At 39.5% G+C, this 13,292-nt stretch overlaps 1 protein-coding gene across 9 annotated transcripts in view; it reads right to left on the bottom strand.

Annotated features, from left to right (window-relative positions):
- Window positions 1–2,860: 2,860 nt before the first annotated feature.
- The window catches only part of arvcfb (ARVCF delta catenin family member b), a 153,195-nt gene continuing 142,763 nt past the window's right edge, over window positions 2,861–13,292 (bottom strand). For 8 of the 9 annotated variants that reach the window (XM_008417644.2, XM_017306596.1, XM_008417640.2 and 5 more), the window contains 3 exons: window positions 10,742–10,833; window positions 8,503–8,615; window positions 2,861–5,716 (listed from right to left, as the gene is read on the bottom strand). In XM_008417644.2, coding sequence (XP_008415866.1) covers window positions 8,514–8,615; window positions 10,742–10,833 — 194 coding nt within the window. In that variant the 3' untranslated portion in view covers window positions 2,861–5,716; window positions 8,503–8,513. The remainder of the gene's footprint in view (window positions 5,717–8,502; window positions 8,616–10,741; window positions 10,834–13,292) is intronic. The other variant, XM_008417642.2, reaches the window with a different exon arrangement.

The following is a 13,292-nucleotide window of genomic DNA, read 5'->3' on the forward strand; positions in this document are numbered from 1 at the left end:
CTATGGATAAAGCACAAAATTTGAATAAAATATAAACAAAATATAATTTTTTTCAAATATCTGACTAAACTAACCTGGGTCATGTGAGCACAACAATATATATTTTCCTGGTGTTTGCTGAATATTTTTTTTTATTTTAAACATTGTAGTCGGTGGATGATGCCTGTAAAATCCTTTATCCAGGAGCAGAACTCAACACATCATAATAGTTTAAAACAATTAAAGAAATACTAAAATTATATATAATGACAATTAAGTATAACTAGTCATATAAATAATTAGAAAAGTATCAATAAATTGAATAAAAAATAATTTTTATATATTTTCCAAAGGGCTGCACAGTAGCACAGTTGGTAGAGTTGTAGCCTTGTAGCAAGAAGGTTCTGGGTTCGATTCCCGGCCTGGGGTCTTTCTGCATGCGTGGGTTTTCTCCGGGTACTCCGGTCTCCTCCCACAGTCCAAAAACATGACAGATTAATTGTCTAAATTGTCCCTAGGTGTGAGTGTGTGTGCAAGGTTGTTTGTCCTGTCTGTCTCTATGTTGCCCTGCGACAGACTAGTGACCTGTCCAGAGTGTACCCTGCCTCTCACCCGAAATGTTAGCTGGAGATAGGCACCAGCAACCCTCCCAAACCCACCAAGGGACAAGGGTGTAAAGAAGATGGATGGATATTTTCCAACTCCATTGAAATTTGTCCCTAGTTTTTGTCAACACCGTCAGACATGAAAAGAATGTAAAAAAAAAAAAAAATCAGGCATTATTGGGGGGCACCAGAACTCTTCCTTTCTCTTCCTTTGCTAAGAGGGCTAGTTAGCTTATGTTATTCTTTAGTTTTTTCTTTTTATTCCTAAGTTGTTTGCCACAACCATGATGTGTCAACTCCATAACTGACAATTTACAAAACTTTGATGACATTTTGTGAAATATAACCTTAATTTTGGAATATTGTAAAGATTTCATGGACTTGATGAGCTACAATATGGCCTCCTTCAGAATATCATATAAATTGAGGTAGTTTGGCATTTTGTCAACTCCGTCAGATGTCAACTCCATCAGAGTTTTTGTGACTCTTTCAGTGAAATTGTTGTCTAATCTCACTTAAATGTGCAATGAATTAATTTTAATGCATTTTACATAAATTGCATTACTTCACATGTATCAAGTTTTTCTTTTTACTCACTAGTTTGTCACCACCTTCAGTTCTGTGTCAACTCTGTCATGCACTGTCAACTCCGTCAGATGGACTTTTTGTTGTTTTTTGTTTTAATATTTTGTTTGTTGAGAAACATTTGTCTGTAAAATGAGTAAAAATATCACTAATAGGGTCATTAAAAATTATTTTATATTTATTTTTGTCAGATGGTGATGACAAAGCTCTAGGTCAGGTCAATTAAAATTTTTTTTTTTTTTTAAATGTTGCAACTGGGAGCCTGGACCTTAGCATCTTTACATTTCCAAAACATTATTTGTCATGTTTGCATACATAAGGTTGAGAAATAAAAATATATATATATGGGAAAATTAAAACCCATTTTGTCCCTATTCTCAAGAATCACTGAAATGTATTAGATTGTGGGTAACCCTAGATCTGTTGATTTCTAGATCATACCGTTTTTGTGACAAGTTTGCTGGAGGTTCACGGTATACACTAGTTGTCTTTCGGATTTTAACAAAACTTAAAAGGAAGGCCAAAACGTACAATTCACAAATTATTGACCACAACTACAGGTGCAAAAATTTGAAAGGCACAATTTATTTTTAGTAACTCAATTCACTAAATGAAACACATTGTGTATGAGACAGGCATTTATTACTATTAATTATGACGATGTTCTCCTTAAAGCTAAATGAGAACAGCACAGTTAAGACTATAGTACAATGCAGTTGTGGCTGTATTTTTAGGGTTGTTTTTAGAATTGTGGTCTCATCTTACTAAAACACCTTTTTCTGTGTCTACATCTCTTTGGACAAACTGCAAACCAGACTAAGTGTGTATTTCTTCTTGCAGCTCTTCCATAAAGGTCTGATATACTTTTAACCCGTTTGGCACCGAGTGAACCACCTTTTCGCTCATGCCGCCCTGGGCGGTTGTCCATTTTGCCAATATCGGAAACCGCCACTGCTTGGTGGAGCGAGTAGTTTTGCATTCGTGGCTAAATTAAGCCACATTCTCGACACCCAAGGAGACTTACCTGAAAAAATGTGAAGAAAAACCATAGGAGGAAGAAAACGCACTTTGCCCTACTTTAAAGGGGTAGTGTGTATTTTTCAGGCACTGCATATTCACAATAAATATGTTACCTTTATTTGTTATAAATAGGTTGTATATGTCAAACATGACTTAAAAGGAATTTGACTTTGTAATTTAACACCTGAAAATTGGGCCTCTCTCTCCTACTAGCTCTGAAAACTCCGCCTTCGGGAAGTCATCACGTCGTCGCTCCTCTGTTAACCCTTTAAGGTTTTTACTAGCGTTGCACTGGGAAGTAGCTCGTGTAACAAGCTCAGTAGATGCACAGTTTCACCAGGTGTTTGCTAGTCTGAAGGAGCAGAGTGGGGGAGTCATGGGAGGAGGGCTGCTCTGTGAGGCAGATCTGGAGAGGCTTGGAAGCCTCCACTTGAGTGGACCTAAGGTGGCGCTAGGTCCACTCAAGTGTTTTGCACAGCTGAATCGTTGCCATGGTAGATTAAGGGATTTCTCAAACATGGATGAAAGAATGAAGGCATCACTACAGGCTTGTTTTTGATGAAGGAATAACACGTGGCGTCAAGATCTAAAAAGTCGATTTTACACAACGCTGGCCCTTTAAAGTGATTGGCTTGGACTGTAAGCAAATAAGACACAAAACCAGACGACCCTTAATTTCCAGGCATGATTTATTGAAAACACACCAAATTTATACTCTACAAACCAGTATTTTTCCATTATGTTTAACAAGCGTAATATTTGCCTCTGGGTATTAGTAAAATTAACACATTACATTCTGTCACTGTGGCATCGCTCCTGCTCGCTACGAAAGCTTCGACGGCTTTACTTCTCTAGGAAATCAAACCCATTTGTCAAATGCTCTCTACCTCATTAAAAGTTTATATTACAATGTAAATCAAGGCAGCAACCCGCCAACAGTCTAAACTACTTAGGAGGGGGACAGTGAGGTCGAAGTTGGGCTAGAGGGGCCTGGATGGATGGATTGATGGATTGATGAGCTGAATGGTATGGGTCAGGAAGGGTCGGGGGTCTGACACTAGGGGTCAGACCCCCATTCCACAAAGGAAAGGGAATTTGTGGAATGGGAGTTATATAAAACACAGTTCTCTTTATCTAGCATGGAAAAGATTAAGGCACATGATAGGTACAAACACATCTGCTACTCAGTTACTTTAGTTTCACGGTCTTGAATCGGTTGCATCTACACAGGTAGGTTTGTCTCGATTCAGCACGTTTGTGTGTGTGTGTGTCCGTGGATTTTAAACGGCACAGTCGCGTGGCTCTGCGTTCTGCGAATGTACAACTGTTGGGAGCGGGCTGCACATTCACACAACCGAGAGCCCTTTATTACTTTAGAAATGATGAGCACAACTCCCGATCCTTTGGTTGTGGTAGTGCATTCGAGAAGGAGGAGACGGTCAACGTGGGACTTCGTCCGATGAAAGCACGCACGTCTGACGACACACAGGAGGGGTTGTTCGGGTTATGACGACATTTCTTTTTTTTTTTCCTTCTAGAAATCTGGGTTTTAACATACAGGAACGATTCTTTTTTTAAAACGCCATTGATTTTTTTTTTTAAACCACAACGTACACCTTTGTAAACACTGTAAAATATGCAAGCTTTACAAAGTCACATACGTCACAAACAAAAAAAAGAAAAGAAAAAAGGAATCAAAAATCAACTCGGACTTGAACGCAGGCACATGCCGTTCGCCTTGAGTGACAGACGCATGGAAACCAGATGGGGTTCGACTTCTCTGCAATGGCAACGACGATTCTGCATCTGGACTGTAAAAAATATATATATACTATAAGACCCCATCTTTAATTTACAGCGCTGTCCTTCTCGTCTCCAGCCGTCTTCCTGCACGAGCGGATTAAGTAACACCCAAATGACGCCACGAAGAAAAGAAAACTGGCACTTGGAAAAGGAAAGAATAGAATACAAACATCTTCATGCTCACGACTGAATCATTTCCTTTAAGATGCAGCAGATTAGGTGAGTTGGTGGCAATCGAATCACGTACAAACGCATGAGGAAGATAGATATATATATTTATATATACTTTTTCTAAAAATTTAAAATCATCTCTTGTTCCTGTTTTGAAGACACAGGAGCTGCCACAGAACATGGATCCAGATTCATTTTCCTTCCTGTAACCCTTTTCCCACAAATACAAAATATAAATAGGTGATCGCCGGTGCGGCTCGACGATGCTTTGACACACGTTTAAGTTTTGCAAGAGAGTTATTTCTTGTTTACAAACAACAGTGAACCTTCATCAAATGAAATGTGCTTTCCAAACAAGGTGATATTAATATACAGGTAAGAAATCAGATTTTTTTTTTTTTATCACAATTTTTCCTGTTTTTTTTTTTTTTTTTCAAGTTTTCCGTTTGTCTGACTCTAATATACATTTATATAAAATCCAACATAAATGATTTTAGACGAATCCTCATTATTATTATTGTTATTTTACAGTCTGCTTCTCCTCAGAAACACAGATTCATTTATAAACATAATGCCTTGAATCCTCTCCGATACACACCACTGACGGAACAGCGACCGTCTGGAAAACTCGCCGTGCCGCTACGCAACTTGAGAGTGTCACACGGGAAATGGCGGCTGCGTGAGCGAAGCCGTGAAGCTCGAACTGGACGAAAGAGACTCTCCTCCGATTTGGTTTAGGAACCGTTTGAGCTTTCCGTGTGAAGGATGAAACTCCAGTCTTGCTCAGAATGTCACTTGTCTTCTCCCCAGATCCCAACTTGCAAGTTCTTGACTACAAAACATGGACACCGATCACCTGATGCACAATTCTGAAGTAAAAGCAGTCCTGTTTTTTGGGGGGGGTTGTTTTTTGGTATTAAAAAAAAAAACAACAAAAAAAAAACACAGTGAACCCAGACAGATTTTTTTTTCTTATTATTTTTAGTTCATGAGGAAAGACTCTTTAATCTTTTCCTCTACAATGCTACGGCTCCTCTCAGGCTTGGTTATCTCCTTTTGTTTCTCTCTGCTCTCTTTCCCCAACTCTGATCACAACGACGTACCAAAATCAAACAAATCCATATTCTCCAAAACTCCCTTAACCACACCAAAAAGAAAAGGAGCGTCCTTTTCCCGTATCCTTTCATTGCACGTTCCTTTTCCCTCTGTTCCGCTTTACTTTTCCTCTTCTTCCCGTCGCGCTCCCGCCAGCCTCCATCGAAATTTACTCTCAGAGCAAGAGTCAACACTGGAAAATTCACATGATGTCGAGGAATGTAGATATGACAGAGTAGGAAGTGTCATTACTCTTTTATATATATATATATATATTTTTTTTTTCTTCTTCTGAAAAACTCGACTGCTACTGGGTAGTCTCTGTTATGGCCATATTCGTTTGAAATCCTCTTTTCTGTACAAAGTCCCTCTCCAAAAATGAGCTCCTGTGAAATGGCAGTGGTGATATAAGAGATCCTCTTGTAGCTGGGGATGTCACACTATTTGCTGTCTTAAGCCTAAAGCACACGGAGAAAGGAAAACAAATATTAGAACAATCCCAGCAGATGGAAAGAACAAGAAAATTTGAGTTTTCTTCCAAAATAAATTCAGGCCGCTTCATTTAAATTGTGTGGATAATGACGCATATATGCAACAGTAACTCAGATTACTTAAAGGGCAGATATCATCATATTTTGTCTTGTAGTGAGCACTTCAGACCGTTTTCTTGACAAAAAAAAAAAGATCTTAATATGTTGAATGGATGTAATGTATTACAAAGAAAAAGGAGTGAGCACTATTACTTTCCCAAAAGATTCTCCAGACTGCCCAGTCTGTCTAATATAATTTAGTGACCTTGTGTGACATATTTAGTCTTTCTGATGAGCCATAAATGCACAGTGACAACAGCTGCTCTTCTTCTATGAAGTTGTGAACAATCAGGAAAATGCTAAAAATAGTCGGAAAAGAACCGTTCCAGTTTGTCGATCGTCTCCGTTACGATTATTTTGAATTTTAAAAATAAGGTCGAACGAGGACAGTTTTACAACATGGTGACGGAGATATTCACGGGAAAGAATAGGAGCATGGAGTTCATACACAAATAAATGTATGTTTAGACCCAGGGTTCATTTTCAGTAAAGAGACTTCAACCAAAAGGAAAAAAAAAGATCTACGTTGACTTTATATTCAATATTTGTTCACTTCTCTTGCTCTCACATTGCTGAATAATATGAAACTGAATACAGCATAGTGTTTCAACTGAGATCAAAAATAAAATATCAAAATTTTAGATTTTGAATTCCTATATCCAACTAATGAACTGATTACATCAACTTGTCACAACTTTCAACCAAATTCTCCACTGACATTGTTTCCCATTTCCTCCCCAAATTGTTATCTATTTTACTCATTGAAATTAATATAACTAGAGCAAAATTAAAGCCACATTATCACTAAAATGTTGATATATGCCCTTTAAAAGTCATCACTGTTATTGATTCGGCCTCGGCAGTGCAGATGAGAGCCAAAGATGGCCGAACAGATGCTTCATGTTCTGGATGAAATCCTGCGAGAACACAACTTACCTTTCCATTTCATTTCATTTTTTCTAAGAAGAGGAACAAAATATAAAAACAAACAAACGACTTTACTGTGTGAGCTACTATGACCGCACAATGTATGGGAACAAACAACTGAATGAATGACGGCTGATAAGGGGACGAAAATCAGGATGAGGAGGCAGGAGGAGAGGCACGCTGCTGATGAAACAACGAGAAGAGCAGAGGTCAAACCTTGATCAGCTGGCAACCTTGAGAAACTCATTTTGCACCACTTTGAGTTTTCTTTTTTTTTTTGCAGACAGGCAGGGCTTCCTGCACATATCTGGATGGTTCTCCCAGGAGGCTTTCATTAAGAGCCACCTGAGTCCCCTGGAGGATCTCTACAGAAAGATGAAGAAGAAGAAGAATGACTCCCCTCTCTCTATCGCCGGTTCAGCAGAGGCCGTCAGGAGAGCGGAGACGCACATTTCAATGAGGGAGGTGGAGTCCAATTGTAGACAGAGACCAAACTCTGTCAATGCTCGGCGAGTGAAACAGAGAAGAGAGGCCTGCTGGAGTATTTACAAGACCGATGTTGGCCGTATTGCGCTGCGGGTTTTGGGATGTAGGAGAAGAAGAAGTCGATGTTTCTGACTGGACGAGTGACCAAAAAAAACAAAGAAAAACACAGCGTTTCTCAAGGACCGTGTCCGATTGGATGAACAAACTGAAGAGCGACGCGATTGGACGAGGATATCATCTCAAAAGCCACACTTGATTGGAAGAATTTAACCTCTGTTCGACGATTTCTGTTTTGAAATAACGCTAGCTTCTAAGATATTTGGGTGATACGAATAAAAAAAATTTGGACAAGTCATAAAATCATGAGAATAAAGTTATAATACTATGAGAGTAAACTTTTACACCTAAAAAAGTTATAATAAACACAATTTCGCAATAGAGGAGTTTCCGTTAAATAACAAATGCAGTAAAATTACACGTAAATTTAACTGCAAGTTTGTTCACACAATAAGTCATTAAAAAAACATCCTGCTCCATCAACCTTGTACCACTTCCTGTTGTCTTCTTCGTCTTTTCCCCCAGTAGTAAACATCCGGTTGTTGATCAAATGACTCGTGTGATGCGAAAAAAAAGTTTTCCCAAATAAACCATTTTAGATTAGCCAGAAAACCATGTCATGTTAGTGCAAAAACCATTTTACTGAATAAAGTTTTTTCAAAATTGCAGGGTTTCCCATTAAAGAAATTTATTTTCAGAATTCCAATTTGTGCAATTGAAAGGTGAATGGAAACACAAGTACTGTTGTTGTCTAGCAGTCTCATAAAGAGGATGCCCAGCTTTGTCTAGACGCATTTTCTTGATTTTTTCTCAAGAATCCTTCTCTGCACAATAATCTGCTGATGTTCCAGAGTCGTCTCCAGAACAGAACCAGGTGTTTAGCCTTTCTATGTCACTGGATCTGATCATTTTGAACTGATTCAGGGATTGCTGCTGTTTAATGGGTCTCATAAAAGTTGAGTGTCAGCTGATCTGGAGTCTGTTTTCAGTGAGCAGTGCAGAAGGATGTTTAAGCTAGCTGATCAAAGACAAAATTAATTATTCTACATGGTGCAGTGAGAAGTGAGGAAGGGGGGGAAAGGAATGAAATGATGAACTTGGTAGGATGAAAATGATGTAAGGATCAAATCTAGAAGGTGCAGCGTAATGTTTTAGTTTGTACTTTTGATTTTTCAGGGACCTACCATGCATGCACTTAGACCCAGGAGTCAACAGGCTGAGGTTTAACATCACAAGCGTCCACCAGACTGACTGCAGGCCTGTTACTCCTGATATAGTGTTTCCTATTTGTGTCATTCTGTCGCCACAGGGAGGACAAGTTAGGAAAAACAAAAAGCAAAAAAAACAACAAAAAAGAGGTCAGTACATTTTATATAAAGGCTTAAAAACAGACATGCATCACACATCCAGGGATAAGAGAAGCCAGAGTTAGTTTCCTGCCACAAGGAGAGCTTTGGAGAGAAAAAATCAGAAAACAGCAATACAAAACAGAAATCAACAGATAGAAGTTGAATTCAAAGCAGGTAGAAGACCAAGTCAAAGAACAAATTGCTTCTTTGTAAAGCAATTTTACGCCACAGAAATGACAAAAAAAAACAAACAAACTTTGCAACGTCTTGGAGAAACTGGTTTAAGCTTTTGGAGGAACATAGTTTTCTACAAACTGTAAAACGAAAATATATAAATATACATAGTCAGTGAAGCATATGGAGCTGTTTGGACACAGTAACAAGAAGAATGTTTGCAGGAGTCAAGGTGAAGCTCAACACTACCCAACAGCATGGCAGTGTGGGTGTCATGCTAAGGCCCCCCCACATCAAAACTGGTATTAGCATTGATAAAGAAGGAGGATTATATTTATTAAAAGTCTGGTCTGTGCCATAAAACCAACCAGTTTCGATGCAATCTATTATTTTTCATAAGACTAGATGTCAAACATGGCAGAGTTACGCCAGACGCTCGTTTATGTCTACAAAAATGCCTGATTTCTTTGGTGACTATAAGAAAAGGAGCGTTAAAGCACAAATTAAAGTGCATATATTTCAGTATTGAGAAGCTTTTGTTTACAAGCTTGAGCCTGGTGAATTATTGGAAATTACCACAGATATTGGTTGCGCAATCATTCCATCCTGCAATCAGTTTGAATGTGTCATTAAAACCTAAGATTGATTAGGTGACGTAGTTGCAAAAGGTCTACAGGACAACTGGAGACCCAGTGAGACCCTCAGTTATTTACACCCTCGCTTCTCTCTGCTCTCCTCTGTAGGTGAGCTACTGCTTCTGACTTCTTATTTGCTTTTATTTATAATCCATTCTCCACCCATACAACAATGTTTTCACAGTTTTTCACCCCTCATATAAAACCTCCCAATTCTGGGGCAAATGCACCACCATTCATTTTGTTTTAAGGCTATTTTTAGCTAACAGCTGAGTTTCAGTATAGTATGCACCTGTGAAATCACACACAAAAAAAAAGCCTCTAGTTTCTCACCATTCTAGTCTCAAAGTCTGTGAGAAGACAGATGCAGCTGCGCACGCTTGATGACGAGCCTTGATATGATGCCATGAGCTTTTGAACAATCAATGTAAACATCATATCTCACTGATAATCAAATCCAAAGCCCACTGTGGTGGAAGTAGATAGTTTTTCACAAGAGCGCATGTAAGATAAGTCATTTGAGGTCAGGCAGAACGGAAAAGGATGCCCGTTCTTTCTAAACCTCATAAAACATATATATTAATATCAATAAGCTCTCACCAAGACAATATAAAGCTCGCTTTTTTTTTTTTTTATAAACATGTGCAACTAACTTCTAATACGACTCAGAATTACCTAAAACCTTCCCTCAAAAGTAAATATAGGAACCTTAATTTATGTATAAGATGAACTGACGCAGGCAGACTTTTCACTTTCCCACAAGGCCAATCTCATCCATCACACACTTAACTAGATGAAAACTAAACAGCCAAAAAGTACTTGAAAGTCATCCGACATGTCGGCCGTCCTCCGCGGCCATAATCCTCTCGCTCTGACCGATAATAAACAAGCTCTGGCTGCATAATCAGCAGACGACCTCTCGACAGTTCGCCGGCGCGCTTGTTTCTGTAACAAGGCTCGTCTCCAGGACAGCGTGCTTGTTGGCGGTTCTTTTAATCAGCCCCAGATTAATTGCTTTATGGACTGCAAAAGCTTACGGGCAATTAACTGGTGTCTCAGAGATCTGAGGGCGTCCGCAGCGCTGAGCTGCGGTGGCAACGTTAACCGAGGATGACGACTTTCCAGCCTGTTTGAAGAGTCGATAGAATTAAGAGCTTCTAATGAGGACCACCGCAGAAAGAACAGAGAGACACACGGGCAGAGGACAAGGAGCGATATTTCTGATTGACATCATTGTTGGAGCAGAGAAGGAGGCTTGTGCGTACCTTTAATGGTTCCCTTTCTGTCAGGTCCGCCGACCCGTCGTCTGTTTTGTATTTGCAGTCCTTGTCCCTCTGGTCAATGGTGGAGTAGCCGTCTGATGAGATCAGAGAACCATGGTCAGCTCATTCCTCCGACTGGTGTCATTTGTTTAAAGATTTCCAAGAGACAAAGCTTTTTTTCCCCTTTACTTACTGGAAAGGTTTTCCAACATAAACAAGACGATTACACATGCGTCCGCACTCAGTTTGAGGTAATGGACCCATGAACACAAAACGGATGGTATGTCTGTGTTCGGAAAACACTCGGGCTATTCCGGGTCAAACTCTAATCAATTTTCCATAGTCGGATTTTGGCGTTCCAGTCAATAGTTTGTCAAATTGTTTTACACCAGTCATTTTTACACTGAAAACTAACAGAGTGCACACCAGGTTGTTTATGGAAAATCCATTTCTAGAGACAGATTGAGGAATCACCTGTTGACTCGAGTCGGATGCCTTTCAGCTTGATCAGCCCTCACCAGGGACCGATGTCGGAATGGCAAAAAATGTGATCTTTTTTATGATTCGTTAACACGACATACCCAGGTGCCACAAAATGGATCTGCTAACCACATAGCACTTTCATCTGGAAGTTGTTACTGAGCAAAGAGGACTCACAGTTGCATATTTTTTAAGGATTAGCAAAGTGCTTACAACATAGGAAGAACACAGACGTTTGAGATGATTTAATAAGAAATTGTGTTTTATGTAACATACCAAAACGTGTCTGCAGTTCATTAAGGGTATGAAAGCAAGGGAGAGCAAACCGTCAGCACACTAAACAAAGTAACCTCTGTTTGTTATGGAACATGGAGATTCAGAAATGTTAGCAACTTTTAGGTAGTCACAGCGTGAAGGTAAGGAGTTATATTTACTAAAGGAACACACAGACTGCTGTTTTCACCGTACCAGCTGTGCTAACCATTTGCTATAAGATGCTAAAGACAGTTAAAAAACAAAGATGTTTATGGTGAAAGAGAAAATATTCTGGTTGATGCATCTCCCCATCTGTCTGTCATTTGGTTTACTTTGGAGTCCTGAAATGCTAGATGAGTGTGGGAGAGCACAGCTGAAACACTCGTTAGGTTTTATCACATTCCATGCAAAACACAAAGCTCATGAAACAGAAGGATTACTTTTTGTAGAACTGTAATGAAGAACGATATTGTCGTAATACTATGGCGGATTTCTCAAAACGTATTCAACTGTGACTGCAACATATGTAAAACACAACAAACAGATTCATTTCCTAAACTCATCAAAGCGCGCTGTTCTTGAGGCTGCAGTATCGAGTATCGGACAATGTATCAATACCGGAAATATTGGATGCTGGAGAAAAATGAGTAGAAAGATAGTTCCCGTTTTGTCAGAGGGCTATCGTAATAACCTGGCTCTTACCTAGACCCAGCTTCTCTAAAAGTGTCCCGTCACCAGTGGAACAATGTGCACGGTGATGTGACACCTCTCAGATAAATGGTGTCTGAAAACAATTCGTGCCATTTGGAGCAAAGATGGAAACAAACAGAGCAGCAGAGGCAAAATGCTGGAGCTTTCCAGGGTGATGATGTTTGGCCACAAACCAAAGAATGCAAACAGAGAATGTGAAGACGCGAGTGTCACCGAATGGATGCAAAGAGAAAAACAGCAAGCTGCCAAAATGTGGGATGGTAATCTGTTGCTTTGCTACTGGCATTTCAATCAAAAATATGTTTTATTTATTTACAGGCAGGGCTGCCCGCTAACTGAGCTAAAGTAAATTACTCACATGGCATTTTGGCTCCTACAATATTCAGCAAAGCACAGAGTTAAAACATGATTCTTACAAGACCTTTTTAATCTTTCTTAAAAATATCCTTTTACTATGTGATTGAATTTGTAATTGTGGTTAAGCACAAACTCATTTTTTCAGTGAGCGAATAAGATTTTCTGATAATAGCAGAAAGAAAAGTTCAGTTTTGGCCTTAAAATTTACATTCTTCTCGAGAACATTTCCAATTCTTTCCACTAAAACCAACCTGAAGCTCCCTTTCCCCCACAAGTTTGTATTTCTACCCATATTAAGATTTTCTATCGACTTCCATTCATTTTAGTATTTGCTTTAATACGTAACAGAGACCTTTATCCCCAGCCCAACTAATACCTATCCATAACCTTAACCAAACCATAATTTCCTCCTTACCTTTTGACCCAAACGTCTGACCTATAACTCTGAACAAGATCATCTACAATACCAGAACGTGATTTTGGTCCCCATAAAGCCTGTCGGTCTTCAGAAGGTTAGTATGTCAGAAATGATCCAAAATAGTATAGCTAGACAACTACACACACGCACACACGCACGCACGCACGCACGCTCACTCACTCACGCACGCACGCACGCACGCTCACTCACTCACGCACGCACGCACGCACGAACACACGCACACACGCGCACACGCTCACGCTCACGCACACGCACACGCTCACGCACACACACACACACACACACACACACACACACACACACACACACACA

This window comes from Poecilia reticulata, linkage group LG9 (assembly GCF_000633615.1).
Source record: "Poecilia reticulata strain Guanapo linkage group LG9, Guppy_female_1.0+MT, whole genome shotgun sequence".
Lineage (NCBI taxonomy): Eukaryota > Metazoa > Chordata > Actinopteri > Cyprinodontiformes > Poeciliidae > Poecilia > Poecilia reticulata.